General features: G+C 32.4%; 1 protein-coding gene across 1 annotated transcript in view; it reads right to left on the bottom strand.

Moving 5' to 3' along the window:
• LOC115033334 overlaps nt 1-701 on the bottom strand; it is a 5,880-nt gene extending 5,179 nt beyond the window's left edge. The window contains exon 1 of the mRNA XM_029485687.1: nt 156-701. Coding sequence (XP_029341547.1) covers nt 156-649 — 494 coding nt within the window. The 5' untranslated portion in view covers nt 650-701. The remainder of the gene's footprint in view (nt 1-155) is intronic.
• Between the last annotated feature and the right edge of the window lie 726 nt (nt 702-1,427).

Here is a 1,427-nt window from a genome sequence, read left to right on the forward strand (position 1 = left end):
TCTCTTAATTTTATTGAAATTTTATTCGTTTTTGATCACTAGTGGTAGGTTGATCATCACTGAAATGCACTATTAGAATAATATGACATCGAAATAATTTTTATAAAAAAAATAACCTATCATTTTCTTTAATAATTGTTTTAAATATTATATACCTGATTAGCGGTGTTTTTATCCTCTGTTTCTTTGTTTGAGGTGTTGTTATCTTCATCTGGTATTGATTCAATATCATCTTCGTCAATGCGGCTTCCATCGCATTAAGGCAAGAATTTCCTTTACAGTATCCGCAGATCATTGAACATTTTAATCCATGTTTTCGGCATCCACAACTAGCAGTGCCACCTTTTGTGCAGTTACACGAAATTAAATTTAACAAGCTTTCGGGAATCAAAGGACCTTTTAAGGGTATTGGCAATAATAAATCATTTTTTACATGCCAGCCCCATTCTATTGGTGATTTATCATTTCCCAACCACATTTGAATTTGATGGTAAACTCGAAATGAATGTTCTCGCGCAGCTGCTTCAGAAGGTGGAAGTGTTAATAACACATTTTTACTGCTGGATACGTTTTTCGTGAAGCATTGATAACGGTAGTTATTGAGATTAGTTTCTTTTTCACTGGCATTATACAATGCAAGAATGAACATTTTACCTGCCTTACATACACTATCTTTACTTGCAATAGGATCGTAAAATGTTTCTATTGAGTCTAATAATTAAGACCGCTTCTCAACAGTTTTAAAGCACTGTATTTTACCTTTTCTAAAAAATGAGGACGTCGTGTCACAACCACAAAATGCATGTACGAATAAAATTGATTTTTTGTATCTTTTTGTGATTGTAAGCTATCAGATGAATAAATTCTTCTTTCAACTGTACCTTTTCCTGGTCTCATAAAGACATAAGACAGAAATTACCAATTATATGATATTTCATGTGCGATTATCAAGGTAAATATTGTTCCGACATAATATGATGTATGTACATTTTTTATAGGGTAATTACCTGTTCTATATTATAGTATATAGGTATTTTTCTTATAATTTCAAAAATAACCGAGTTATTTGAGAAAAACTGATTTTTCTTGCACAAAGCGCGCTCTAGCGGAGGTAGCGGTCATCAAATCTTTGGGGACTTTTAGTATGTTACTTAGAACCCTTCCATAAAAGTGTATACCAAAATTCAGCTTTCCTGCTTTTTTTTCCGCTATTTGTCAAAATTGAGTCTAATTTGCCTGGACTACTAGGCCAATGGGTACTAGAATTATAGACGTATCACGTATAGTGTTTTACTGGTATTATCTTTTTCATCTATTTCTTTTTCCCGTTGAAAAATGTCGCCAATAAAATTTCGTGCCATTATAAAAAAGCGTGCCCGATCAGGTAAGATATGCATGAAAAAAAGAATGAAAAAAATTCGTAATAC

This window comes from Acyrthosiphon pisum, chromosome X (assembly GCF_005508785.2).
Source record: "Acyrthosiphon pisum isolate AL4f chromosome X, pea_aphid_22Mar2018_4r6ur, whole genome shotgun sequence".
In the NCBI taxonomy this organism is placed as follows: domain Eukaryota; kingdom Metazoa; phylum Arthropoda; class Insecta; order Hemiptera; family Aphididae; genus Acyrthosiphon; species Acyrthosiphon pisum.